This window comes from Notolepis coatsorum (assembly GCF_963971535.1).
Source record: "Notolepis coatsorum genome assembly, chromosome: 13".
In the NCBI taxonomy this organism is placed as follows: Eukaryota; Metazoa; Chordata; class Actinopteri; order Aulopiformes; family Paralepididae; genus Notolepis; species Notolepis coatsorum.
The window spans coordinates 128,749,640-128,775,302 of NC_140177.1; the positions used below are offsets into that span (position 1 = coordinate 128,749,640).

Genomic DNA, 25,663 nt, shown 5'->3' on the forward strand with positions numbered 1-25,663 from the left:
TCAAATGACAAAATCATTTATATAATTTTTATATTGACATATATATAGCCATTTTAAGCTTGACCAGCCGCAATTCTGGACGCCATCTTGAAAATGAAGCCTTTCTGGAAGGTGTATTTTCCTAGATTTTTAGTATGTTAGTGAGCATGCCCAGAGGTACCAGAATCAGTTGAGAAATCCTTTGCACCATTTTCTTAATTTGAGATATAGCCATTTTAATCGCCCCGGCGCCATCTGGGACGCCATCTTGGAAATGACGGCTTTCGGAGGGGTCGATTTTGGTCGACTTTTAGTATGTTATTTAGCACGCCCAATACTACCAGAATCCTTTGAAAAACCTTTTGTATCAATTTTTTTGGGGTTAAACCATATATTGACTCGCCTAGTAGGGGTCTAAGCTGGTTAGAATAACAACATGCAACTTGACATTTCTGATTGTCATTTATTGTTGAGCCCCCATGTCAGAAAAATACAAAAACTGTAAAAAATAAAACATTAACTATAGCCTACACTTAAATAAAATAATGTATTTGAGATTCTCTTAAAATGTATTTATTTTTTTATTCTTAAACTAATTTAATCTATTGAATAACAGGTCGTTATTCCTCTGACTTCTGTCTCACGCACACACACACACAGAGCTCCCTCCCCGGGCCCCTGTCCTATAAGGTATTGCCTTGTGTTGCTACACGGACACATTTGTATGTTGCACCACCACGGTACTTCCTGGCTTACAGTGTAGACTAGTAAACAAACACTCAGTCTCTTATTATATGTGAACTAAAGAGTACAAGGTTTACACAACAGCCCCCACCTGCTGTTTTATTGTATTTGTACCTGTACTATCCGCTGTCAGCTGTTTATCTCTCTTTGTGAGCTTGATTAAATAGCGTTAGCTCACGTTAGCTAGCGTTAGCTCCGCGGCAAATTTTAGCTCACCCTGAACTAAATCAATGACTAGGTTCTAAAGCATTCAAGTAGTTTTCACTGCACATAGAAGTAGCCAAACAGTGTGAGCATTTCGGGAGCATATTACCAAAACCCAGGCAATTTCGAGCCCTTAAGGCAGGGGTGTCAAACTCATTTTCACAGAGGGCCACATCAGCATTATGGTTGCCCTCAAAGGGCCAAAGACCGTATAAATGTTAATGTAATGTAAAATAAATGTAGCTACACATTTACATATTGTTAAACATGGTGTTTCTGTATTTATTACTTATTCAAGTTATACATATTGCATATTCATTTGCATAAATGTAAAAATATATGTTAGCTTATGTTATTTTAACAAATAATTTTAGTTTATCAGAACCCCATATTACTCCACCAATCAATGATCAAACCATTCAAGTAAATAACAAATACAAGCTATGACATTAAGTTTGTTCAAAACCTTTTTGTCACAGTCAAGAGGGGCAGAACTAACAACTGTGAGCTGCAAAGAACACGTGGGACAGATGTAGCAGATGTTACAAAAACAAATGGCTGCACACAACCTTGCAGAGGCCATACATCCAACTAATGGAAGATAGTTTAATTAACTTTAATTAACAGATTGCAGAATGGGTACAGTACAGTACAGCTCAATACACACAATTGTTAAGGGGATGCAGACCAGAGAGAGACTTTCGACTTGTTTACATCAGGGTCCCCCATTTTCAATTCGTAATGAAATTGCTATTATGTGTCTGCATGAACACACAACTGTAACTGTACTAAAAAATAACTAAGGGTTGTCTCAGTTCACAACTATATTGGTCAAGTTTTGGGTGGGACTTGTTTGCGTCCCTACAGCTTCTTATTCAATTGAGCGAGATGCTCGGTTATGTCACACAGCCAGTTTGCATCTGACAGTTCAGACAATATTTCTTCAACCCTTTGTTACCTATTCCGCCTGGATCTTTTTTGTATTTTGGGCTGTAAAATTGTCAAAGAACGTCTGAGGAGTAAGTGCTTTTGGCTTTTTTCCTTTGTTACCTCAGATGTTCAACATACATGTATGTGTAAGAATGTGTAATAACTAAGGCTGTCAAAGTTAAAGCTTTATTAACGCATTAACCAACAATTATTTTAACACTGCTATTTTTTAACCCAATATTAATGTAAATTTTTTTTTTTTTTTTTTTTTTTTTTTTTTACCTGAGCTCTTGGGGGGCCACATCAAATGACGTGGCGGGCCGGATTTGGCCCGCGGGCCGTGAGTTTGACACCTATGCCTTAAGGAATCAAATAGAGTCTGCCATGGCTACATGCTAACGTTATTGCGCAACTGTAGGAAAAACCTGGCAGCGATAAGGGAATCGAAAGTCACGGGAGCCACACGGTTCCAGGCATCGGCCAATTAGGAACCGGTTCCCAACCGGTTTTCGATTCCCATCCCTATACCTATATGAATTTCGATACTTTTCTATACTTTTCCTCAAAATCAGGGAAACACTCTCAGATGTCATTATTGTTCTTTATTTTAAAACACAAGAATAAATAAATTAAATTAAAAGCAATGGCATTCAAAATGCTGGAGAACTTTTTTTGCCCTCAAAACAGTGTACATGTACAAGGTTTCTGAACCCAGCTTTTTCAACTGTATATATATTGGAACTTGGTCCACACAGATGAACTCTGCGACTGCCCTGTTGAGTCTTGTATCATCTTTGGACTCATTTGTGTACTTAATATGCTGCTAAAAAAAAAGCAGATTTTAGGTTGCTTCTGAGTGGGGGGAGTCACTCTGTGAGCCAAATGCAGCAGACTTCTGTAGTTATAAAAAAATGCAAGGGGTAGAAAAAGTATCGTTTTATTATTATTATTATTATTATTATTATTATTATACATTTGTTATAGCAGAGGGCCTAATTAGTTTGATACCATAACCTAGAAAACATTTTGATGAGTGAGACTGATTATATATAGCCTATCATAATCTAGAACTAGGTTATGTCATATTGTAGGCTGTTTAACAAAAATAAAATAGATTTCCGTTGTCTTTATACAGTATGCAATTGTCTCTGTATAAATCATGTTTGTGACTAAGCTATAGAGATGCAGTGTACATCAATTCATTTCTGTTGTGGGTAGGCAGCAGGGGATGCTGTGTTTACTAGCTTTCAGCACGGGAGTTTAGGCTATGTATAGCTTATTATTAGGCTTTTCAATTTATTTTCTATTCTTGCGAATAGCATTGTGGACATTTTCTAATGCTCGTATAAGGAACTTAGCCCCTTTCGTGACTGTGATGCAACCCTAGGTTGAATATGCATTCACGTATTCAACCAAGGGTTGCATCAGTCACGAAAGGGGCTAATAAGGAACTGTAGTCACGAACTAGCATAGCTCATCCAACGAATGTTGGCATCAATGGCATGACTACAGTACTGATAGGAGCTACTGTAGCATTAACGTAACGTTAGTTATCATACCATACCATCGGCAATTGCAGTGAGGATCTTTATTAACGTTGGCTAGCTAGCACATTTTGCATAGAATAAACTCTGCTAACATTAGCTTATATAGCTAGCGAACTATAATTCTAGTTAAAGCTAGCTAGCTAACGTTAATCAATAAAGATCCTCACTGCGATTGCCGATGGTTATGATAACTAACGTTACGTTAACACATTCCCGCCCAAGCACGGAGATCTCCGTGTTTCGATTCCATGCTTAAAGGATAACTCCACTATTTTGGGAAATTAGCTTATTTAACATCTTCCCTGGAGTTAGACAAGAAGATGCATACCTTTTTTGTCTCTGTGCGTGCATTTTAGCTTTGGGAATAGATGCTCCGTTAGCATAGCTTAGCTTCATCACTGGAAGTGAGGCAGGACAGTAGCCTTACAGTGCCTTACAGTGTATTGCAAGGTCTGACATTGACCAAACTTGATATGCATGACCTTGGTGGGCTCTAGGTCAACTCCTGAAAAGGGGGTCAATGTCAGACCTTGCAATCAAAAGTTAGGGGCGCACTGAAATTATGGCAAGGGTTATTAGCCCCCTAACTTTTGATTGCAAAGTCTGACATTGACCCCCTTTTCAGGAGTTGACCTAGAGCCCACCAAGGTCATGCATATCAAGTTTGGTCAATGTCAGACCTTGCAATACACTGTAAGGCACTGTAAGGCTACTGTCCTGCCTCACTTCCAGTGATGAAGCTAAGCTATGCTAACGGAGCATCTATTCCCAAAGCTAAAATGCACGCACAGAGACAAAAAAGGTATGCATCTTCTTGTCTAACTCCAGGGAAGATGTTAAATAAGCTAATTTCCCAAAATAGTGGAGTTATCCTTTAATGGACAGAAGCACGGATATATCCGTGGCAAGTTGTTATTGCTTTTATTCCATTTTAATAACCTATTCAAGGTCGCCGAGCGGCACTGCAGATTTACCCTACTCTTTGAATTCGCCAACATGCAATACCGGCCAGATCCTCTTAGGGGCGCTATCGCGATAATAGTGTTCCCTGTGGCAGAAGTTGTCTTTCTTTTTTTGGATCTCTAATGTAGTTTTCTAATCTGAAGCGATAGCTATTGTCTGTTGCGCGAGATACGTTTTGAATTGCGGATTTCACTATGCAATAAGGGGATTTATCATCAGCCAATGGACATAACGATCTACCAGATGGCGATCGATAACGGGGAAATGCTCAGGGGGATCCAACCGGCTCATGGTAAGATATTTTTCACGTAAATTACAGCCCGATCGGGCATTGTTTTGATAGCCATCCAGGCGATCGGCCTATGTGGCTAGTTAGACGAACACGGTTATTGGTAATTGTAACTGAGGGGTTAGAGCTGCCGCGGTATCGGTATTACCGCGGTATCGCCGTTACATCATGCCCACCGCAGCGTTGGGCTGAATACCGGCATCACCGCTGTTTTTTATTATATTATTATTATTATTACGCTCTCGTTGGGCTTGCGGCTCTGCAGATATACCCTACTTCTCTGTCGAGATTCCAAGCGACCCTATTGGGTACCAGAAAAGTCACATGAAACACTGCAGACCACTGATTGGTCAGAAGAGATACGCGTCACATGCTGGAGCATCTTGCAGTGCTTTTACTTCCTGAATCTCAGCCATGAGCCATTGATCAGAGCTCACAGTCACAACACGGCTAATAGTACGCTAGCTCCCACCGGAGACCGGAGTGGATTACCGACGCCGTCGCTCCTCAGGGAACGAGGCATAATGATTTTACTGTCTGCAACGAATGTTATAATAAAAGCCCTTCGTTCTATACACTTGTCTGATTGAAAACTTTATTAACAGACCGCAGAATGGGTACAACTCGGCACGCTCTGAGCAAAGAAAGGAACTGAGATATGAATAGTGTAACTGAGGGGTACAATTCCCTGACTGTATTGTTAGATATGATACTTACTACCACTACCTCTTGTACTTTAGACTCTGGCCACCCAGTACTAGGCATAAATAATTATGGTAAACACTCCCACGTAGATGAAACGATCCAACACAAATGTACCAAGTCGAAAGTCTGCGTTTAATAATAATTAATACATAGCAAAAGGTATGTAGAGCAATCACTTAATTACATTTATGATTTGAAATAGGATGCACTTTTATGGCAAATGAGTATTCGTTGGTATATCAATAGAGAACGTCCAATCTCTGGTGGCGCAGGCGGTAAATATACAACCTGGAATATTTAAGGAATAATAGCAATGATACTTTAATGATTATAGAACTGGATACACTAGGGGGGAATTCCGGTCGCTTGTAAGACAACTGGAGAAGGGGGGGGGGGGGGGTAGAGTCTGGCTGTATCCGTCTGGCCGAGGGTATCCTGGGAGAACCCACGGTTGTGCGGCTCGGTGCCTCAGCGATCCTCGATCCACAGATGAAAGCAGTTGGACTCTTTGTGGGCCGGCTTCTTCCGGTCCACGATGGAGAGACGTGAAGCGACCTCGTCGTGTAGAGCGTCTCCTCACCTGTCGTCCTCTCCGGGGGGGGGTTTTCCAACACACGGCAGTGTTGGTCTTTATCCATAGAATAATCACTGTATACAAAGCATAATCCGTGCCTGGGAAGGCGGGCTGTCGTCGGTAGAATAATCCGGTATGCAGGTCCACTCGCTCGTCGGCTCTGGGGCTCCTCGGGTGCAGCCTCACATGGGGTCGGCCACCCTGGATAAGCAGCCAGTTCTCTGCCCGAAACGATGGGGTACTGACTACGATAGTATTCTCACCGCACGAAGCACTACATATGAATAGACTATTATTAGCTTAATAGACTACGTCCAACTCGACGATATAGTGCCAAATATGACTATTCAAATATTAATATACACGATGTCTCAATACCGATGGTAGGCCGAACTTGGCCTTACTCCCACACGTGGCGTCGCGGGGAGGATTTATGTCTGTCACTCTATTGGAGGGTAAGAAACTGGACTAAAAAAGGAAGTCCTACTTTAGTAGCGCAGTATATATACGCACGATGAACAAATAGTACCGTTAGTGGTGCGGTAGCCAGATTCCTACGCGGAACTAGGACTTGTTCGTACATGTTGAGCGGTACGTTTGAACTGGGTCTGGGGGGTATGGCAGCCTGGCACCAAGGTCTCGACCAATAGTAGAATGGAGACTATTATGGGATGTTCAGTAGGCTAGAATGGATATTCAATGCATATTGTACAAGGAATATACAAGGGATATCAGGGAATATTAGAGAATATACAAATACAATTAAATATATATATACAAATAAATATATATATTCGGTTTAATCTGGCCCTTCACAACAGAGTATTGCTTGCCTTGCTATTGTCCGGTAAATACGCTGATGTTATTGAACGTATAACTATATAATGTTAATGCCACAAAACGAATGCCTTTATTATAAAGTAGTAACTTTATAGTAATAATAAGAAAGGGTCGGGGGGGTTAGGGGTAATCACCCCTGCCCGCGACACCGAGTGAACGGCGCACGACCAGAGGGTAAACTTCGAATCCGTGTTTCACTTTCAATAACTAATGCGTGCTTGCCGAATCCCAAACAATATTCATGCTGCAAAGTCATCCTCTAAAAATAGACATTTAGACTAGAGGCAGGCTATATGCTATAAAGAGTAGACTACTACTAAAAAAAAAATGCATTCAAACTTTTTTTAATTTTTTGTGTGCATGCGGTAATAACCGCGGCGGTAGGAAATATTTTGCAAATTTGTGCGGTAAGGAAATAATCAATACCGCGGCAGCTCTATGAGGGGTACAATTCCCTGACTGTATTAATAAGTATGGTATCATTAAACCACTACTGTCTTATGTACATTACTACTGGCCATACAGTACACAGGTATATGATGAGAACACCTCCACAATGACACGGTTCCACACAAAACTGGGTTTAAGAATATTTATTAGCAGCAATAATAGTATATATAACAATACTTTACTTAGGGTGCGCTTATAAGGCAAAGGAATGTGCGTAAGCAAATCAATAACGTATGTCCATTCTCATATTACGCAGGAGATAATGAATACAACCTGAATATTAGGAATTATATCTATGGTACTCTAGTAAGGTAGCGGGAGATACTGGTAGGGTCCCTCCGGTTGTAGGCCAGCAAGGGGAGAGGATTTGTCGGTAGCAAAGTCTGGATCAACGGGGACTCAATAAGCTCCTGCTACGGGAGACGGTACATTACTCCCTTGATCAGCAGACGAAAGCAGCAGCTATTCTCCGGTATGCAGCTCCGCAATGAAGAAAACTAGCCAGCCTCGGGCGTCCTAGAGGCGGGCTCGACGATGCTCCTCACAGGGTGAATCCCACACAATTGTGGGTGTAGACGATTCTCCGCTCCATCAGTTACAGGACCAAAGCAAATATAATCCAGCTGGAAAGGGTTCTGTAGTCGTCGGGTAGGTTATCCAGTGTACATAATCCACACGGTCCTCGTCTAGGGCTCCTCGGATGAAGGCGCCAGGTTAAGTTGCCCAGCCTGGATAAGCACACTAGCTGGTGCGAGGAAGCGTTGGTAATGCTGGTCACTGTAGAACGGTAGCCGCACGATACACTATACATAAATAGACTATTACTGAAATAATAGAAATAGGTCGAACTCGACGGTACAGCGTTAAACTCTGATACTTCAGCTATCAATTCGCACGCGGTCTCAATTAGGGGTGGGAATCACCAGTTTCATCATGATACGATACGATATCGATTCTTTGGACAACGATACGATATTTGCCGATATCACAAAGTCTCTCACGATACAATACGATACGATTAGATTCAGGTGCCTGCGATCGATATGAGATGATATCATATGCCCATTTAACACAATCAGTAACATTTAGATCAACAAAAAAAAGGTAATGAAAATATCATTTGACATTTGTATTTTTGAGCTCTTCCAGACATTTAAAGGAAAATCAATCTATTGTTTTTAATACAAATAGACCTCCTGTTCACTGTAAAGTGCCACGTTTTTATATATTGAGCTTTAAACTTTAAGCTAAATTTTTTGGAACTCAAAACTCACAACCTCCCTCTCCCAAACCGTTCCTACAACAATTTGTTGATGTTGCATGATCATGTATAGGCCTACATTTATTATGTATTATATTGTTTATGTTTAAATAACATTTAAACATCAAACTCCTCTGACCTCATCTGGTCTTTCCAAAGACACGCACACACACACAGAAAGGGAGAATGCTATGCTGTAACATCTACACACACGGAGCTACTGCTGTTGTTCTTGGGCGGATATGAGACTCGCCACAGGATTTTCAAAATAAGAGTATCGATATGAATCGATCTTATTACATCGCATCGATCCGATTCGATTGTTGATAATTACATCGATGTATCGATCTGGATCGATGTATCGTCCCACCCCTAGTCTCAATGCTCTATTTGGGGCCAAACAGGCCATACTTCACCGCACGTTGTATCGTGGGTGAGGCTTCACTTGGGTAACTCGAACTAGGTTAACTAACTGCTGTATCCACCTGCGCCGTATTTATACGTTAGGCGAACAAACTAGTACCAGCCCTATTCCTGTCTCGTATCCTTGCGCAGAGCCGTTCATGCCCAGGCATGTCTTTGACGGTGACTTTGAACTCGGCCTTGGGGGTATGGCAGTGGCGCCTAGGGGACCGCTGTCCAATAGGAGAACGAAATATTATGGTCTGTACTAGGTTAAAGGGATATTCCGTGTATAGGTACAAAGAATACACAAGGGATATCAGACGATATACAAATACTATGCAATATATATCAATCAACAAATATATATATTCGGTTTAATCTGATCCTTCGTAACAGTAATCAATAATAATAAACAACGTCCCCCGTCCCCCCTTCATGCATACATGCTTTGGGAGCGTGCCGATCATATGCAGTTTGAGTTATTTCTGTAGCATCTGTAAAACGGAAATGCCATTGGATATAACGTTAGCAGCTATTAGCTCTATATCTAGCCTTCCAGAAAATATACTAGTCCCAAATCCCATATAACGCTTATATTCACGGCACTATAAAATGAGAACCTATTGATGATTTTTTGTGTCTTTAAGCCATTTTGAAGGGACGGTTTATGGACTCAATTGACAATGAGAATGGACAGATAGCAATACTATAAAGCATAGGTGTCAAACTCACGGCCCGCGGGCCAAATCCGGCCCGCCACGTCATTTGATGTGGCCCCCCAAGAGCTCAGGTAAAAAAAAAAAAAAATAATTTACATTAATATTGGGTTAAAAAATAGCAGTGTTAAAATAATTGTGGGTTAATGCGTTAATAAAGCTTTAACTTTGACAGCCTTAGTTATTACACATTCTTACACATACATGTATGTTGAACATCTGAGGTAACAAAGGAAAAAAGCCAAAAGCACTTACTCCTCAGACATTCTTTGACAATTTTACAGCCCAAAATACAAAAAAGATCCAGGCGGAATAGGTAAAGGGTTGAAGAAATATTGTCTGAACTGTCAGATGCAAACTGGCTGTGTGACATAACCGAGCATCTCGCTCAATTGAATAAGAAGCTGTAGGGACGCAAACAAGTCCCACCCAAAACTTGACCAATATAGTTGTGAACTGAGACAACCCTTATTTTGTTATTTTTGAGTACAGTTACAGTTGTGTGTTCATGCAGACACATAATATCAATTTCATTACGAATTGAAAATGGGGGACCCTGATGTAAACAAGTCGAAACTCTTTCTCTGGTCTGCATCCCCTTAACAATTGTGTGTATTGAGCTGTACTGTACTGTACTCATTCTGCAATCTGTTAATTAAAGTTAATTAAACTATCTTCCATTAGTTGGATGTATGGCCTCTGCAAGGTTGTGTGCAGCCATTTGTTTTTGTAACATCTGCTACATCTGTCCCACGTGTTTTTTGCAGCTCACAGTTAGTTCTGCCCCTCTTGACTGTGACAAAAAGGTTTTGAACAAACTTAATGTCATAGCTTGTATTTGATGATATTCTTCTTTGTTATTTACTTGTTTCAAGTTCAAGTTTCAAGTTTCTTTAATATTTGTCATACAGAAGTACAGAATACGTTTATACAAAATGCTTCTTACTGTTACGCTCCAGAGACTGTGCAAGACAAGATAAGTATGAAATAAAATAACATAGTAAAATTAGAAGTAAAAAAACTTGAATGGTTTGATCATTGATTGGTGGAGTAATATGGGGTTCTGATAAACTAAAATTATTTGTTAAAATAACATAAGCTAACATATATTTTTACATTTATGGAAATGAATATGCAATATGTATAACTTGAATAAGTAATAAATACAGAAACACCATGTTTAACAATATGTAAATGTGTAGCTACATTTATTTTACATTACATTAACATTTATACGGTCTTTGGCCCTTTGAGGGCAACCATAATGCTGATGTGGCCCTCTGTGAAAATGAGTTTGACACCCCTGCTATAAAGTATAGATTTAGCTGTACAAACAACCCCACGTTTGTTTACATTCCCCGGTCCTCTTGACATTAATTAGACTCATCCCATGGCCCCGAATGTGTTAATGCTAGCTCTCGTGACTACAGTTCCTTATACGAGCATTAGAAAATGTCCACAATGCTATTCACAAGAATAGAAATCTCAATCTCTCTCCATCAGAGCTCTCTCCATCAGAGCTCTCTCTTCCGGTAAACTAGCGCAACGTCACCACTGACGGCAGCGCTGTGCTCCAATAGGAAGGCATTCGCATGCATAAATGAATAAAAAAAAAAATTTATTTATTTTTTTTCCAAATGCAGTATAGTATCATTTCGAACACTCTAGTACCGCGGTACTATACTAATACCGGTATACCGTGCAACCCTAGCAAAGGTGTACAAATGTTTGAAAGTATTAATATTGGTCTCTCTGTAAATTAATTGCCTTCCATCTCTATTTACCAGGTTACGCCTTTTCACAACACTCAGTTCATCAATGGATTTACAACATCGCACAGTTTCAAACCAGCGACGTCTCCTCTGACTGTCAGGCACTACTCCCCAAGGAACAGGTGGGTGTCCTCTGTTCTCTCTACACTTCAGACATGATGTTACTGGGCTTCACAAGGTTATATACGAGCATTCAGCTTCATGAGTAAAGTAACCATGAAGTGGAACTCCATAGGTTTGGGAGAAATAATCAATTCATGTAATAATCACTATTATATTGACATTGCCAATAGACCTATCTCAAACTCTGCCCTCTTTTCTTGATCCTCCAATCACAACGGTCGCTTACGTAAGCGACAGTTGTGATTGGAGGATCAAGAAAAGAGGGCAGTGTTTGAGATGGGTCCATTCTGCATCAATGCGCAAGATTCAATAATACATTTTCAGCGCGGCTGGGTGGCGCAGCGGAGATTGCGCTCGTCACCAATGCAAGAGACTCGAATCCGGGTGTCAGCATTGCCTCCGGCCTGGGCCGACCGCCATACTGGCTCAATTGGCAGAGTCAGCGGGTGGAAGTCGATGGGTGGTAATCTGGATGTTGTGGACAGGGACTCCTACAGGTCGGTTGGGGGACGCCTGTACAGCAGAGAGGGGAAGTATCGGGGGGCAGCGTGAGCCTCCCACGCATTACTCCTCGCAACTGAGTCCGCGCTGGCAGGTGAAATGTGACAGGCTGCCTCCTCGTGTACCGGAGGGGACACGTGATGCAAGGCTTCTATCCTCCCTACAGCCGACCATTGGGTGGCATATGCGAGCAACGTTCAAGACGCTTCTATACTTTAAGCAAGTGGCTTGTCCTTCCGCGTTCCCGTTTTGCGCTCTGATTGGCCACGCACGTTTCTGGTCATGTGACATGTGCGCCAATCGTGGGACGGCAAGTTTTTGGACGGTTAAGCTTAGGCGCTCTTTCGAAGTTGGTTAAGGTTAGTTTGTCTTAGAGCAGGGCGATAGAACGCCTGCCCTGATTCCAAACTCTAACCTTAACCAACTGCGAAAGAGTCGCCTAAGCTTAACCAGTGATAAACTAGGCGTTAGGTAGTTTGCAGGCTGTTAGACCCGGAAATAGGCGCAGAACTTGCCGTCCCACGATTGGCGCACATGTCACATGACCAGAAACGTGCGTTGCCAATCAGAGCGCAAAACGGGAATGCGGAAGGACAAGCCACTTGCTTAAAGTATAGACGCGTTCAAGACGGGAGGGGAGAATTGGAAACACGAAATTGGGATGGGAGAAAAATAGAAAAAAAATAAGGAGAAAAAGTCTCAACTCGTCTTTTTTTTTCTAACTTGACATATATAATCAGCTTCTTGTTCACCGTGATATTTACTGTCTCATCAATTATAATGCCAATGAAGTCACTCCCCTTTAGCTTTTCATCCAGCTGCTTCATCACAACGTCTTCCAGCGCCTTTTCCATGTCATCAACGGAGTCGCTGTGCCGGTAAATGCCGGCACACGTGACAAAATCTGGAGCCTTAACTGCTCTCAGTAGGTCAGTCAACCCTACATACTGATGACATGCAATGTCATTTTTGGCCATGTGAAATACAACTTGTAGCTGAGAGCACAGCTTCTTGTTGGACGTTTCATTAGCTTTATCACAGTGGCCTTGCATTGCGTTTTGCTGTTGCGTTAGGTAGACTGCTGATACGTGGTCACTACACTGACTGTGCTCAGTGAGAGCCGAGATTCTCATATTCGTTGCTCCTCTTGTGAATCCATTCTTCCTCCCCGATTTCAAAAGATTCGCAAAAGATTTTTTCTTCCGCATTTATAATGTCGTACCTCAGTCAGGATAATTTTACTTTCCACTCGGGCCTGAACGCTCGACATTTCTGTTTCTTTTCCGCGGGAGCCACCACGGCATCAGCGGTCTCTGTGACTTCAGAAGACTCATCTTCGTTGTCATTATTATTAGACCTGCTTGTGCTTGGTTTCATGAAATATTTATTAAGCTTAGCTTGTTTTGCCATCTCTCTCTCGCTCGTATACCTGCTGTTTGTCGTTATGGTGGCCAGACAGGCTCAAAAAAAGAAAGAAAAAAATATTCACATCCGAGCGGCGCCATCCGCGCTTTATCAGAGTGAAGCAACAATGAAACAAATGTAATGATTGTTTCGTTCATCGCATAGGCTATTTAAAGGGGTTATGCACTGCTATTCCTAGCACTATTTGGGCAACTTTACACACTTCCTGTGAGTCTATGTAACACATCTGTAATTTTTATTCCAAAAATAATCATTGTTTTATATTTCTAATCTTGTACTCAAAACCAGCATTTTTCAGCCTCATGAAAGCAGGCTATTATTGGCTTGGCTCCAACCATACTAGCAGAATGCTTTGAGTGACAGCCACCCACCAAATAGCTCCGCCCATCTCCCCGTCAGAGATTAGGTTTCAGGTTACATACAAATATGGTATGTCATAAATATAGAGATGTAGCAGTACTGTCTATCTATATATATGTTACCACTATTTGTAAAAGCCACAACCACGTTACCATATTTGTAATAATGTAAATCATTGTGTCGTTGTACATATTGTGTATACACCGTTAGAAGCTAACATAGCTTAGCTTGGTAGCTATTGTGCTAACAACATATCCCGACGTCCGGCTCGCTGGCCGGCATGCACGCCCGACACAAAATGGTTCTCTCCTCTCTGTACACCCCCGTCCCCACGGGTACCCTGCCGGGGAGCCCATGGACGCGACAACGGCGGCAGCCGTAGGGTGCTCGAGCCCGCCGTAACGCTAGTGGTACACAATAGCTATGAGCTAACTAACGCTACGGCCGCCGCTGTTGTCGCGTCCACAAGCTCCCCGGCAGAACACCCGCGAGAACGGGGGCACACAAGGAGGAGAGAACCACCCCAAATCGAGCACTCATGCCGGCCGACAAGCCGGACACCGCGGTTGTTGTTAGCACAATAGTAGCCCACTGTGATGCACCGAGTGGGCCACCATTGATCAACATGCAGCGATGTGTAGCTTGCATGATGCGTGTGCAGTGCTTTGCCACACAGGTCTGAGAAGAGGACCTGCACATGATAGCAACCGGGAGCGTCGCGGAGCATTCAGCCTGCTGGCTACCTAGATCCACTTCAACCAGCCGAGCGTCGGGAGCTCCAGCAGCTTGTCGATGTGCTAATAGCCTGGAGCCAGCTACCGTTAGCTTGCAGAGGCTATTAGCACACCGACAAGCTGTGTAGCCAGCAGGCTGAATGCTCCGCGACGCTGGTTGAAGTGGATCTAGGTAGCCAGCAGGCTGAATGCTCAACGACGCTCCCGGTTGCTAACGCCGGCCCCGGCTGGTGCTAAGTAGCTAGCGATCGCTCCCGAGTCCCGAGAGCTAACGCCGGTCTGTCTGTCGAAGACCGAGGGAACCGCATCAGGCTTCAGCTGATTAGTGATCTTCTGGACAAGCCTTCCACCCTGCAGGTAGCAAGAATGGAGGCGGGCATTACTAAAACCACAGAGCCAATCACATCACCGTGCGCTATAAACAGCGCCCTGTGACGTGCACCAGGTCGTCAAATCAACATGACCTGATTTACTAGAGGCAAAGAGGGGATGGGCTGTAGCTGAGGAATTCGCCAATATAGTATTTAGGCCCAAAAACACATTGATACGAACTCCTATTACTATAATACAATGCTAGAGACTGAAAAATGACATTTATAATGCATAGCACCTTTAAGTTTTTTTTTTTTTTTTTTTTTTTTTTAATCCACTTTTTCTCCCATTTTTCTATATTTTCTCCCATCCCAATTTCGTATCATCCAATTCAACCCTCCCCTGTCACGGACGCTGTTTCTTGCCTCCCACAAGCCGGCTGCAATGTGGACTAAGTCATACATAGCACAAGTCCCCTCCGGTACTTGAGGTAACAGCAGTCGCATCTTTTCACCTGCGCAGCTCGACACTTCCTGATTCTACTGCGCAGGCGCACCAACCGACCTGTAGGAGTCGCTGTCCACAACGCCCGATCCCCACCCATCAGTTTCCCACCCCCTAATACGGCCAATGTGTATTAGTACGGACGACCAGCTAAACTGAAAGCAAATGTGGAGCGCTGGGCTCGAACTGACGAGCCCAGCGTCTCCAGCATTTCGTGGCGAGCGCCTTGCCCACTACGCCACGTAGCCACCACTAATTTGAGCCTATTTTAATACAATTCAAATAATAAAATTGTGCTTAGAGGGAATTATTTTCACCGGACATTATGACCGGAGAGATTTAAATATTCGGACTTCAACAGATTTTGCCGGTCAAATACCGGTAATTACCGGACAACGGAAACCCTGCCTTGGGCCCAGTCTGCCAGTGCTGTAACCCTATGGAGATGTTTACCTTCTTTGCAGGGCTATAACTTTTTAAATATTATAGCTATATCGACATTACTATGGCCCATTCAACATCGGGTATCTATTGTTCCGGATGTGGGAACGTTATATTTTTTCATTCATACATTGTCGTGTTAATACCGTCGTGAATATAAGTATGTTTTTAAGGTTTTCTGCAGTAATTCCTAAAACGCGAGTTATAGGCCCTGATGCATATGATAGATTATCGATTGGCGTTTCTTTCCTATACACGCTATATTAAAAAATTCAAATGTATATGATCGGTATACATTATGCTTCATCATGCGTGAAGGAAAGGGGGGGGGGGGGTCATTTATAATTCCTTGATCGTCAGTAGCGTCTTTTTTTTTTTTTTTTACTATGGGTTGATACGTTGATCAGATGGATTACCGTGAAATGAATAAACAATCGGGCTGAAAATAACGTTAGATTCCTCTTACCGTTCGCCGATGAGACTGGAGGAAAAATATTCCAATTATTTGATGTCGATCTGCTAGATCCATTTCCCGTTTGTATGACGCTATAAACGCCGAAATCATATTGATTATTGCGTTTCGAAAGCGATCATAATGCACTCAAGTGTGTATCTAGATCCACGCTACAAGATATTACTGCCGGAGGAATTTCCTCGATGCACCGAGTGCCACTTCCGGTTTGGCTTGGAGTGTAACTCGCCCGACATCCACCAGGCGGCGGTATTGAGGCGTTGCAAAATCACAGGGTCCAGCTGCATCCCCGGAGGGAGGCTGGATGAATTATGAATGCCATGGTGAAAAAATGAAATATTGATCCCAAAAATGAGTTAACTCGTTTCTGGCGCACAACGCATGGCGGGCAATAACGAGTATACTCGTTTTTGGCGGACAAAGTGTTAATACAAGGGTTTCAATTTAATAGAATAATGCAAAATATTGCCTGCATGCCATTGAGCTGTCAAATGAATGTTCGATATTCCATAGATAGAAGAAGAAAAAAAGCATCTATCCTTTAAACGTAGGTCTCATGTGGCTCGTTACTGTTACCTAACTGACACTACATCACTTTAATTGAATAGCAGACAAAAAATCAAATGCAAGCCTATACATGGAGCTGAAAAGAGCCGATCATTTAACAGCAACCGCATGGTAATGAAGAGTTCGGAACCCAAAGCTGCATTTGGAAAATACTGCAATTTTGGGTCCATAGTAGATGGTAAAATCATGGAACCTTGAGACATCATGGAACTTGAGGACTAGGGTGACCAAATCCGTATGATCCAAATGCAGGACAGCATGTCGATTTTGCGGGACATTTGTTGAAATTGCGGGACAGTAATGAATATGTATGCAAGAATCATGTTTACATAATGTATTTATAATTTTTATCAAAATATAAGCATTTAATGTATTAAACACAATATTGTTGCGTATTAATTGCTTATTATACTCATAATTATATAGAAGACCATACCATGCAATCCAACATGCTGTTAAATAACCTACCGACAGCGATGGTACTGACTCCTAGAGGTTCCCGAGTCCTATGGCTATAGTTAAGATGTACATGTACCCTGTGATCTCTCTTTTAATGTGATACTGAAGTGCATACATTGTCTACACTGGCTTCCTTGATTCTAAACCGGTCCAGAACACTACAAAGTTAACATTCTTCATTCAATGATAATCTGACAAAATTGTACAATTATTCAAATGATAATACTTTTAATACTTTCTTATCATATTTACATTTGATTTCTTTTTTACTTTAATTAACATGTTAAATGTAAATATATCACAGGTGTATACAGGATGCACATAATAACATGAGTAGCATGAGTAGGCCTATAAAGAGTGTTATCCTGCATAAGTGAAATACATATACATAAACAAATTAAAACAGCAGTGAATAATAGCAAACAACTATTAAAAGAATTGCCTATCGGGAACAGTAGGCTAAGCAAATGGCTGTAACACTAGAAATGTGCCTTCGCATTGTGCCTCCAAACACTAGAAATGCGCCTCCAAGGTTTCAGCACCATGGAGAGCACCATAGTGCACGTACAGGTAGTTAGTGGTTGAGGAATCTATATTATTACTCGACCATGCAGCTTCAAGTAGAGCCTTCTGACCAAGAGCATATTTTAAAAAATCTTGACATGTTGGAGAGAAATTCGCTTTGACTTCAATTTCACTCTTCAGTTACCTCAATGTCGACATTCAGCCTGCCGCCTGCACGATGCGCGCAGTTGTGAATGATGTGGGCAAGACAGTTTGCCTTCACAATGCTGTCGTGATGCTTTTTGTACACAGATTTGTGTTTTCCATAGTTAACACTAGCATTATCTGCCACATATGCGGATATGCAGTCTAAGCCCAGACCATTTTGTCGAAGCCTGCTCGTGATCTGGCTGTGGATTGCGTCTGCCATTTCATTGTATTGTAGTCCCAGCTCGGGAGTCCAATAGCGCAGGGCGAGTGGGAAGAGTTTGGTCGTCCCGTGATTAGACGCATCAGATGCGATGAAATAGAATGACACTGGTAGGCCTATTCATAACATAAACAGCTTGCGCCAGGCAGGTGCTATGTATAGTATATGCGCTCGCGCTGGTTAGACTAGGCTATGTAACGTACAGTACTTGCGGTGCACTAGTGCATGGTTGGGGATTAATAAAAACAATAATGATTCATATAATAATTGTTTATTGAAATGTGGGACACTTGAGACATATAAACGCATGTAGATTAATAATACAAGCTCCAAGAGCTTTCAAACTTGACATGCTAGCAGTCAGACAGTTGCTTAACATAATAGAAGAACCTGGATGTGAATATCTTTATGCATGTAGGAAATATATACCTATGTACACATACTTAAAATAAGCGGAAATGTAAAAAATGAATATCTATGCAGAATGTTCTCATTTACTTTGTAGTAGCTCTGCCATGGATTGTCATAGAAATACAGTTGAGGGCTTTTTCGGAAAGGTGTGGTTGTGCTGAATCCAGCAATACCACATGTGTAAATATAGCATGCATGGTCAGGGAGTTACATCAGTAAATGTATGAGGTGTCTTCAGTCCAAAGCCCATTATCAGTGGTGAGAAGCATGTTGACAAATTCAATGTTACTGCAAAGTAAAGTCACTTGAGGTAATGTTCTGGTCTATAATGTTAATATATTTATGATACATTTAATAAATTATACATTTCATATGATACATTTTATGATACTTGATATGATGATATGGAAACAAAGATCCAATTGAATCAGGTTGAAATTGAAATAGAACACCTTTATCTCAATCTGCGTTCTGAGCCCCCTGCTGTATTCACTGTACACACATGACTGTGTGGCCAGGTTCAGCTCCAATTCCATAGTGAAGTTTGCGGACGACATGGTGGTGGTGGGGCTGATCTCTAACAATGATGAGAAGGCCTATCGGGAGGAGGTTACGAGATACGCGGTGAGCTACGGGAGCTCCCCAGGGTGAGCAGTTTCAAGTACCTGGGAGTCCACATTATTATAGACCAGAACATTACCTCAAGTGACTTTACTTTGCAGTAACATTGAATTTGTCAACATGCTTCTCACCACTGATAATGGGCTTTGGACTGAAGACTTCATTATGTCAATGTTTAATTTTCTTTCATTTAGGACACCTCATACATTTACTGATGTAACTCCCTGACCATGCATGCTATATTTACACATGTGGTATTGCTGGATTCAGCACAACCACACCTTTCCGGAAAAGCCCTCATCTGTATTTCTATGACAATCCATGGCAGAGCTACTACAAAGTAAATGAGAACATTCTGCATAGATATTAATTTTCTACATTTCCGCTATTTTAAGTATGTGTACATAGGTATATATTTCCTACATGCATAAAGATATTCACATCCAGGTTTTTCTATTATGTTAAGCAACTGTCTAACTGCTAGCATGTCAAGTTTGAAAGCTCTTGGAGCTTGTATTATTAATCTACATGAGTTTATATGTCTCAACTCCCATACGGCCAGGCTATATTTTGGTTCTTTTTTCCTTTGGGGGTGTATAACAATATCTATCAATTTAACAAGTTTTGCAGTAAAATATTTGTATACAATAATCCATTTCATATATGGGAGACCTTAGAGATCAGGAAAAACATTGTTGTGTTTTGTTCTACCTCCGGTAGGGGTATCGAAAAAACTAAAGCCCTTTTTGACAGGTTGTCACAGCACTATAAATTGCGGAGTGTCCCGCACAAATCGGGATGTTTCACATTTCTAGAAGACTGGTCCCTGATTGGGGATTGGTTGGTAACCTCATAGCAGCCTCATAGCTCAACCCCTTTTATGTGAACAGGCTTCATAGCTCAAGTGGAAAAACCCTGGGTTGACTAACCATTTTGATGATCACCGTCATAACACTGCATTTATTTGTATTATTATAATAATAAAAAATACACTATATATTTTATCTACCTTTTCTCCTTTTTTCTGTATTTTTCTCCCATGCCAATTCCCCCCTCCCCTTCCTGGTCATTGCATGCATTTGCCCCCCACTTGCCGGTCTATGGAGGGTTGATAGATACCATCACATGTCCCCTCCGATACATGCAGAGTCAGCCAGCCGCTTCTTTTCACCTGACAGCGAGGACTCTCACTGGGGGAGCATAACGAGTGGGAGGCTCACACTACTTCCCCCAGTTCCCTTCCTCGCTGAGCAGGCGCCCCGACCGACCTGTAGGAGTCGCTGTTTACAACGACCAGGATACACACCTCGCCGGAAACACATCTCGCCGGCTTCCCACCCGCTAACACTGCCAATTGGTTAGTATGGACGGTCGGCCAAGCCGGAGGCACCGCTGACAGCTGGATTCGATACCAGTGTCTCTGCGGTGGTAGGCAGACACTTAGTCCGCTGCGCTACCCAGTTGCCCCAAAAATATACACTATTATTTTTTTAAACTTTTATATAAATGTATTTTATTTGGGAATATCATCAATTATATTTCACATCATTTCAATTCATATCAGTTCCCATTTTACAATTTATCCCCCCCCCTCCCCATTACACAGGCATTAAAGCGTTCCGTCTTGAGACGGATATCCGTCAATTTGATTAGGAGATTCCGTCATTTGATTCCGAGTCGTGACGGATTTTAACCTGAGCCAATCAGAGGCGTCAAGCAGTCATTTGCGAGCAATCGTTTACAGCGCTTTCACCCGCCTCCGCTGTGCTCAGCACCAATGGGAAGCGACCGTTTGCCTTTCAGTTTCTGTTTAGCTCTACTCGAGACCCAGAGTAAACACTGACATGCTGCAACTTTTCCGAGATAGTAAGTTCATTTTACTTATTCTAGTCTAAAGAAACATATATATTACTATTGCTATTGATAAATCTAGGCAAGGTGAATGCCACAAAACGAATTCCTTTTGTTAATCAGAACGTTATTTACGCGACAACGTGTGTTGTTGTTGCGTGTGTGTGTGCTTGCGCCGTTCGCTTTCCGTGTATGATAAATGTACATATGAATGTTGATACATCTAGTTAACGTTAATGCCACAAAACGAATGCCTTTGTTAATCAGAACGTTATTTGCGTTATTATTTGTTTTTTTCTAACGGAAACCTAGGCTACTGGGGGCTGTCTGTTCCGTGTGCCGCAACTATTTCAAAAAGAAAAACAGAAACAACACATTTGTCATTGTCGTGTTACTTCACAGTACCCCCTCCTAATGTACAGTCTCTTCCCCATCATATGTATAATCTCTGTTAGGATCTCTGGGTAACAGTACTGTATATTTGCATATCGTATATGTCACAAATGTAATAGTACTATCTGTAGTATGTCATGTATGTCACTATGAATTTAAAATGGGGGACCCTGATGTAAACAAGACGAACGTGTTTCTCTGGTCTGCATCCCCTTAACAATTGTGTGTATTGAGCTGTACTGTATTGTACCCATTCTGCAATCTGTTAAATATTGATTGATTGTTATTAACAGATTGCAGAATGGGTACAATACAGTACAGCTCAATACATACAATTGTTAAGGGGATGCAGACCAGAGAAAGACTTTTGTCTTGTTTACATCAGGGTCCCCCATTTTCAATTCATCATAACATATATCTGACATACAGATACAGTACTGCTACATCTATACATTTATGACATACCAGATTTACAAATACAGTATTGTTTGTGATACAAAAATAGTCTAAAAAAAGAGAGTATATACATTTGACGTAGAAATTGTACACTGGTGGAGGTTGGGTAGGTGGGGGGACTGTACATTGGAGGTGGTTGGGTGGGTGTGATGGGGGGGGGGGTTGTAAGTAACTGTACATTGGATTATCGACGAAACCTTACTTGGTCCCAAGAAGAGGGTCTTGTGTATTAAATAAAGTTTTCATTCATTCATTCACTCTGGATCTGGTAAATCCAGTAGAAATACACACAATTGTTAAGGGGATGCAGACCAGAGAAAGGCGTTTGTCTTGTTTACATCATCAGGGTCCCCCATTTTCAATTCATAGTGACATTTATGACATACACAACATACATGACATGACATTTATGACATAGGGACATACATGACTTACAGGTATATAGTACTGTTACATTTGTCACATGATATGCAAATATACAGTGCTGTTACCCAGAGATCCTAACAGTAAATATATACGTATGATGAGGAGGAGACTGTACATTAGGAGGGGGTGGGTGGTAAAAAATATATACAAATGGTGGGGAGGAGACTGTCCATTGTTGTTGTGGCATAATTGCGAAACGTGTTTAGTCCCTTGTTTGTATGATAACAAGCCTTTTAGTTCATCGTTCAAAGTAATGGGAAAAGGGTTCTAGCTCGCCATCAATCAGAAGCTAGCCACAAGACTTGCATTCACGCTCTCCAGCACACAGCCTCCCTGCCTGGCACAACAACCACAACAGTAGGGTCTATAGTCACAGTCGGGACAGTAGACTCCCTTAAAACGCTAACGCTATTAAAAAAAAATACAGTGGAGGTTAAAATAAGAATATGACTTTGCCAGAAAAAAAGTTCAGTCAGGAGATTTTTTTTTGCTTTAATCCCTGCCATTACACAAAAACAAACGGACAGAGAAAAAAAACAAAAAAAAAACACTAACAATTTAAAAGATATACCATTTCCACTTTGAACCCTGTACCATAAGTCAAGGATTATTTAGGATGTATTCATCGCCGTTATGAAAGTCTTCTCTAGATGAATGAAGCCATACCGAAGCTTGTGGTGGGTGTTTTGATTTCCATTGTAATAAGATTCTCCTGCATGCAAGTAAAGTTGCAAAGGCAATTACATTTGCATGCCTTTTGAGAATCTTAGGGTCCTCTCCAACTGTTATGCCGAATATGGCTGTGAAGGAGTTAGGCTGGAGGTTAACTCATTCAGCGGCTGGGGGCGGTCAGGTGGCGTAGCGGAGATTGTGCTCGTCACCAAATGCAAGAGGCTGCGGTCTCGACTCCCGGAGAGTCAGCATTTGGGTGAGTTAGGGGAGGGAAGCCGTGGGTGGGTACTGGGCGTTGTGGACAGCGACCCCTACAGTTCGGTCGGGGCGCCTGCACAGCGAGGGTAGGATCTGGAGAAAGGTAGTGTGACCTTCCACACGTTACACAGTGTAACTTACACTCTCCCGGTGAGAATCTGCGCTGCCGGCTGGCTGCACATGTGTCGGAGGAAAGCATGTGACAGTCTCCGTTTTGTGCATGTTGACTGGAAGCAACTCACTGACAATCAACGTGTGTATTAGACCCATAGCTATAATATAAGATATATTTTAAGCACTCGCAAATCTCGCAGTCTCCCCATTGATTAAAGCGATGGCGTTCTAGCGCCCCCTGGCTCATTAAGCGATGGCGCTGGATGAGTTAATATCAAGGGTCTCTGAGAGTTCCAAAAATAGAAGACCAGAAGTTAAATAGAGATGGACAAGACCAAAACATGTGAGATAAATCGGCTGGGGTGTTATGACATCTATCACAGCTAGCATCTGGAATGGAATATATCCTCGCCAGTCTAGATTTGGAAAAGTGAGCCCGATGCAACACTTTTATATTTAATCGTGCACAGGAGGTACTGTTATTTACCCTTTGTAGCGCACAATCCCAAATCTCTTCCTCCATAGTTTTTTTTACTTTTACAGCAAGTAAACAATGAAAATATTATACAATCAGATGTATACATACACCAGCAATTACCTTGATAATTTAGATTCTATTATAATAAAATCTATTGTCATTATACAGCACAAATACGATACAATGAAAAGAGGTTTGCCCTCCAACCAGAGTGCAAATGTAGCAGTAAAGTACAATGTACAGGTGATTAAACTGGGTACAAAATATACAGTGTATATTAGTGTAGTGCTAATCAGATGTATGTATGGAGTTGTAGTATAATATGTACAGTGATACAGGTATAAAGACAATATGGTAGTAGTCGTACTGTCCAGCAGCGTAACTAGTAAGAGTAGGATATATGTGTATAGCTATAGTATCTACAGATATGTAAAAGGACTGTTGAACTGGCTCTGTAGTTTAGGCCTCTGCTGTGAATATAAATAAAACCACAATGTATTGAATGGGACCAAAACAGAAGTTATGATGCATCAAGAATTGTTTGACATTGGAACTGTAGCCCTAATAGTCTGATTCCAATCGAAAAGTGAGGTCCCTGGTCACCCCTCCCCCATAGTATTCCTGTTTGATGCATTTAAAATGTTTGCTAACATAAATATAATAATAATTTCTTAAATTTATATAGCGCCTTCCAGGAAACCCAAGGCGTCCCCTAACAAAAAAAACAAGTTGGGAACCCTTGGTGCAGATTAAGGAACTGCAATCAATATACAGCATCTGCTACTGTCTTGCAGGAATCACAGTAAGCCGCCCCACCTGAGGCCCACCATCCCCACCACACCTGACCGCAACTCGGGGCTTCTGGACAGCCCCGCCCTCTTCCCCAGCTTCCCCAGCGACCGCCTCCTCAACGGGGTGCGCAGCAGCCCACCAACACGCCTCCCGGCCAGCCAGCCCCGAGCCCGGTTACCCTCCAACGTGGCCTTCCCCCGGAGAGACACCGTGGGCACGGGCCGCGTGGCGGAGCCCATCACCCCCGACTACTCCCTGGGCATGGGCCGTGGAAGGTACATGCGTCCCACAGTGAAAGATGCATATAGTACAATGACAAAATAAGTTGAATTTATTCGTTTTTTTGGTAAGGGACAATGTATGTTAACACTTTGCCGCCCAAGCACGAGTTAACTCGTGTTTCGATTCCACCCGTTGAGGACCAGAGCCACGAGTTAACTCGTGGCAAGTTGTTATTGTTTTATTCCATATTAATAAACTGATCAAGGTCCCCGATCGGCTCTGCAGATTTACCCGCCAGATTTAAATCTGCGACGTGCAATACCGGCCAGGTCCTCTTAGGGGCGCCATCGCTCCACTGCAGTATCATTGAGGCCGAATGGGAAAATTATTTTTTTTACTGTCTGGGGCGTTTCATGAGCCAAGATCCCAGCCGAACATACTCCATATTTGATCACGTTACCGAACGCAGATTTCAGCCTGTAATAATGGGATTTATGATCAGCCAATGGACATATCGATCTACCAGATTCCGATGACTAATGACGAAATGCTGCCGGCGATCACATGGGCTGACGGTAGGATACTATTCCCCCAAATTACAGCTGGATTGGACATTGTTGTAACACGCAAGTGATCGATCAGTGAAAATGGCTACTTGAACGCACACTGTATTGCTAATCAATAATACTGATCGGCGTCCCCCGCCGCCCCCATTTCATCCATAGATGCTCTGTAATAGTCCGGATGCTACGCAGTTT

General features: G+C 42.1%; 1 protein-coding gene across 1 annotated transcript in view; it reads left to right on the forward strand.

Annotated features, from left to right (window-relative positions):
* The window catches only part of larp4b (La ribonucleoprotein 4B), a 196,304-nt gene that overhangs the window by 152,965 nt on the left and 17,676 nt on the right, over nt 1-25,663 (forward strand). Inside the window, exons 10-11 of the mRNA XM_084327427.1 lie at nt 11,395-11,501; nt 24,686-24,958. Of these exons, the coding sequence (XP_084183553.1) occupies nt 11,395-11,501; nt 24,686-24,958 (380 nt within the window). The remainder of the gene's footprint in view (nt 1-11,394; nt 11,502-24,685; nt 24,959-25,663) is intronic.